At 46.4% G+C, this 5,490-nt stretch overlaps 1 protein-coding gene across 1 annotated transcript in view; it reads right to left on the minus strand.

Annotated features, from left to right (window-relative positions):
* LOC308096368 (ERC protein 2-like) overlaps positions 1-2,187 on the minus strand; it is a gene marked incomplete at both ends in the record, with an annotated part of 339,729 nt that extends 337,542 nt beyond the window's left edge. Inside the window, 1 exon segment of the mRNA XM_080443792.1 lies at positions 1,440-2,187. Coding sequence (XP_080299918.1) covers positions 1,440-2,187 — 748 coding nt within the window.
* Positions 2,188-5,490: the final 3,303 nt, after the last annotated feature.

Here is a 5,490-nt window from a genome sequence, read left to right on the forward strand (position 1 = left end):
AACCCCTAGTTGTAACTATACCTTTCAGGACGGGAACCCCTTTTGGGGTTTCTGTTGCTATGTACAGTAGCAACATACATTTGCACATACATATATTTGAAGTTTTTCAGAAAACTTCAAATATCAGTCAGGATTTAGAAGGCGTTTTTAGAATCGGCCTCAGGTCTAAATGGGTTAAACGTGATTATATTTACATTTTTAGGGTATATCATTTGCCTCTGAAATGTGTGCACACTCTCATTAATGATAAATGGACAAAAGAAGGAATTCACACCTTTGGCTTTTTCTATAGGTGTATATATTGCAGATAAGACTGTGTGGCTGTGTCTAACAAAACAACAGTGTGCCTCGGCACGCCGTTAATGAACCACTAATCAAATAAGAGGCTGTGAACTCGGGGCTCCCTGTGCTCCTTGTGAGTCGTGAGGACCTGAGTTCTAATCTGACTTTTGCACATCTCCACTCTGCCTCTGCCCTCGGTTTCTCTCTCTTGCTCTCTCCTCTCTCAATAAAGCATAACAATGCCAAAAAGAAAATGTATCAGCTGTCTTGACCCCTTAACCTTCAAGTTTAACTTCAACGTGAAATTAACTTACAAAACAGTTACCTTTAGAATACCCAATCATCTGTGCGTGCGTGCGTGCGTGCGTGCGTGCGTGCGTGCGTGCGTGCGTGCGTGCGTGCGTGCGTGCGTGCGTGCGTGCGTGCGTGCGTGCGTGCGTAGAGCGTAGAGCGTAGAGCGGCTATTGAAAATAGTCGATCTACAAGCTCACAACGCGTCGCACCGCTTGTAGATCGACTATTTTCAAACAGCCTATGTATAAAATAGGGCTAAAGTGGTTAATGTATGTTTAATAATGTAATAATTTATATCTGAAAAGTAACTAGTAACTAAAGTTTTCAAATAATTGTAGTGGAGTAAAAGTACAATATTTGCCTCTAAGATGTAGTGGAGTAGAAGTAAAAGTATAGAGAATTGGAAATACTCCAGTAAAGTAACAAATACCTCAAAATTGTACTTAAGTAGAGTACTTGAGTAAATGTACTTAGATACTTTACACCACTGGCGTGCGTGCGTGCGTGCGTGCGTGCGTGCGTGCGTGCGTGCGTGCGTGCGTGCGTGCGTGCGTGCGTGCGTGCGTGCGTGCGTGCGCGTGCATGCGTGTGTGTGCGTGCGTGTGTGTGTGTGCGTGTACGCACGGAAATACAACATTTGAGTTCTGGCGGTGTTCTCACCTGAGTGTCTTCCTGGTTCACTCTGTACTGATCCTTCAGAATGGAGGTCCTTCCACTCTCGTCGCGCCTCACTCCCCTCTCTGCTCTCTTCATCTCTGGGCTCCAGAAGTTGACGCTGTTCAGACTGGAGCCCAACCTTCCATCTCTCCCTCCGTCCCGCCCTCCTCCTCCTCCTCCTCCTCCTCCTCCTCCTCCTCCTCCTCCTCCTCCTCCTCCTCCTTCCATCTCTCGTCTCAGCAGGTCGTTCTCTTTCTGAAGCTCTCTCAGCTGAGCCTGGAGATCCGGCGTGGAGCCTTCGCCGCCCCGACATGATCCGACCGAGTCCAGTCCCTGTGCGCTTCTCCCGGCCTGCCGTCTCAGGTTAGTGGGTCCGCCCAGCTGAAGGTAATGGGGCTGGTCGTCTCCGTAGGGGTCCGACGGGTGATGCAGCCCAGAGGAGGTGATGTTCGGGCTGCTGCCCATGGCCGTGCGGCGGCCGGTGTACGAGGAGCGACGCGTGGTCCTGCCCAGAGTCATGGTGCCTTTGGGGTAACCGCCCGAGGGTTCCAAGGCATCCCGGTCACAGGGGTAATTGGTGCCCGGGGTTGCGTAGGCGGCACTCATAGACTGGATGTTCTCCATGGACAAGGTTTTACCCCCCGGGGCTGTGGCCGAACCGGTCGCCATTCTCCTGTCCGCTGCTAGACAAGGTTTAATCTTTGGCCCTGCTTTGGAAACGCTCCCTTGACCTCCTCCAGCCAGCTTTGACCCCGGCGAAGGCCCCGAGGACACCGAGCCCGGCTCCAGCCCAGAGCGACAGCCTGGAGTGGAGGTCACAGTCTGCTTGGCCTTCCCTTTAGGGGGCCTGGAGGAGAAGCGAGCGTGGGATGAGACGCCATCCGTGTGTCCGACACTCTTGGTGCTAGCAGACAGCTTGCTCTGTGCAGGCTTGGCTCTAATGTTTAAAGGCATGGCTTATTATATGGCAATGGATGACAAAGTGTTTAAAGGTTTAGAAAGCGCAAGTATCCCTTCTGTACCAATTACAATTAGAGATATATTGCACAAGCTCCGGCAAATCATGGTGTGTAGCCATAATAATTCACAGCAACGGATACGGTTGGCACTGCCATTGTTACTGTATCCGATCAAATATTCCGAACGTTTCAAAAGTGTCCATGTTTGATTCAGTGCTGAAGCTTTTGGGTCTCACGTTGTTTTAAATGCAGACGGTAGCGGTTGCTGTGGGCTGCAGCAGGGCTCCCAGGCAGACAGGCGGGCCAGCGGTGTGGTCGTCTCACAGCAGGGCATCATGGGCTCTATATAGACAGGAGTACAGGACACACATTCACACAAAGAAGACACTTAAGCGCGGCTAGTCAATAAGAGAAAGCAGACCAGCAAAGTCAATACAAATGTCTGGAACAGAGGGGTTCCCACTGCGCCTCAAGCCTATTTCAGGCTCTGCTCCGGTGCATCTCAGGAGCGGGACTGTAAGTCTGGAGCAAACTCGGAAATTAAAGCCTTTTTTTAATAACAGGGTGCAGGCAAATTAATAACGTTTCCATGTCAATTCATCTTCATCAGGTCATAATGAAGATTTAAACGTAACTTTCTTTTGTACATGATGACATGTATTACTGTGTTAATCTTTTATGCTATGTTGATGAAATTAATACACAATGGTAACAAGTCCTCAGGACTTTTTTGTGTTATCCTTTTAGCCTTAATGTCTTACTGTACCGCAAGCTGTTTACATTTCTGACTAATAAAGTATTCAATCAATCAAACACTGTTACAAATTTAAAAAAAAGGCTTTAATTGTCTGAGTTTGCTCCAGTGCCTTCCTTCTTCATCAATAGTGTCTATTAGACAATAATTATAGGCTGGGACTGGGTTATGTGAGACATTACCCAGTGTGAAATTCCCAGAGGAAATTGGAAGACAGAGCTTTTCATTATCTTTCATTCCCCCCACCCCCCCCCCCCCCACACACACACACACCCTGCCTAGGCACAAGCAACACTCATTTCCAGACTTACTGTAGATGTCTTAGGCTTCAGCTAAAAATGATCCTATTTTTATTATTTTTTATAGAAGGATATAATAGAGACATGGAATTTGGGCTGAACCACACTTGAAACGTGTATTACATGTTAACCCACTAAAACCGGGAAAGCATCCGTTTCATTTTAGATGTCTTTGGCTATTCAAAAATAGCAGATCTACAAGCTCATAGCACGAAGTGACGTGCCATGAGCTTGTATATAGCAGATATACAGCTTGTATATAGCAGATATACAAGTTCATAGCACGTCACTTTGTGCTTGTATATAGCAGATATACAAGCTCATAGCACGTCACTCACTTCGTGCCGGGCAATGCGCTTGTAGATCTGCTATTGTGCAAATCTTTGAATATTTATATTTTTAAAGCGAACATGTTTAACTCAAATCTTTGCTTCTGGGGGTCCCTGCCTGGAACCAAATAATTTGAGATGGGGGTCCGCGGCCAAAAACATATCATTTTGGGGATCCTTGACATGAAAAAGTTTGAGAACCACTGATATAGCAACATAAGTGTTTCAGAAAACTGTGAAAAAGACATTTGTAGACTCGGCCTCAGGTCTTAATGGGTTAAGCAACCATGCGCTTATGATAAAAAATAAAACATCAAATTGTCCCAACTACAATATTTTCTGAAGTAACATCTGGAAAATGCAAGGGTCACGTTATAAAAAGTCAAGCATTAACACTGTTAAAATAAGTATAAAATAAACAATGGCAATGAATATCCAGAGATGCCGGGTAATGGGTATATAACAGAGTAATCTAAGGGCATGTCCGTGGACCAGACCTTGGGGACTGACTGACGGCAGGATGCAAATCCAATCCATAATCCCTCCTCTAATCTGAGAGGATTGGGTGTGGATGGAGAGCCACGGCATGGACTACAACAGAGAGATTGGTTCGGTGCACTTGTCAATCTTCCAGTTTAGCTGTCAATCCTCTGTCCATCACTGATGTGTGTGAGAGAGACAACGAATGTATCCCGAATGTATGTGTCAACAATCACAGTCAGTCACAATTGACTTTTGGGAATAATGTCTTATTAAAGTGGCAAATGATATCCAAACTGAACGTGAAATTGCTGTTATTTAATTAAGCAATATGGGTAACTACATATACATGAATGTCCCCAAGCTATTCAAGTGCTAACTTGTTAGCTTGCTACTACCGTGGACTTCTGATCATACATACCTGTCAAATGGTGGGAATACTGGACTATAGCTATACATCCAGAAAAAAAGTGGGTAGCCTATATAGTTTCCAGGCGCATCAAGTTTACGCATCGATATCTATATCCCACACTGCCTGCCCAACCCACATTCACACAACCTGCCAACCACAATGTCTTTATGGATTCATTTATCGTCGCAAAACCTGTCGATATAATATAGGAACGAATCCCACGGACGCGCAAACATCACACTCGTCTACAGCAGCGTGAGATACTATCTCTGAGTTGCATGGCCACCAGGCCAGCTGTTGCACGGAATGAAACTCGCTCCACAGACAGTCACACCCCTGCCTGTCTGTCTGTCTGTCTATCTGTCTGTCTGTCGACAATAACAAAATACATGGACTCGTTTCATTCCTCCACGCGCCTCCCTTACAGTTTATCCCGAGGTTAACCTGGTGAAACATAGAGACAGAAGAACGATGTGTTGTATTGTTTGGTGAGACATCGCTGTGTTAGCCTATGAGTCAGACGCTGACATAACTACAGGAACAGAGTGAGGGGATTAGTTTCTTTCTGATATGCAACACGCGAGTCACGACCGGCTACATGAATTAATGCATTACATAAGAAGTATAAAGCTGTCTGTCACACAATAAACGAGAGCTTCATTTGTTTAAATCACGTGCTGATCTTGTCCAGGTGTGTGTGCGCGCAAAAGACTGGACTTACCATCATCCATCCATCCAGGCAGACAGACAGACAGACAGGCCTCTACCTCTCTCTCCTCTCTCTCTCCAGCATCATTCACTTCATCGTGCATCTATCGCATCCCGGGCGGCTCGTACTCCAGCTCCATGATCTCATCATCAGCTCACACACACTCACACACTCCCTCCTCTTCTCTTCTCTTCTCTTCTCTTCTCTTCTCTTCTGACCTGTCCTGCTCTGCTATTCGGGGCCGCCGCGGGAACGCGCATACTACTGTATCAGATACGCGCGCGAAAAAACGTGGCAACGGCAGCAGCTCAGATT

The sequence above is a fragment of the Gymnoscopelus braueri genome (assembly GCF_963280865.1).
Source record: "Gymnoscopelus braueri genome assembly, chromosome: 12".
Lineage (NCBI taxonomy): Eukaryota > Metazoa > Chordata > Actinopteri > Myctophiformes > Myctophidae > Gymnoscopelus > Gymnoscopelus braueri.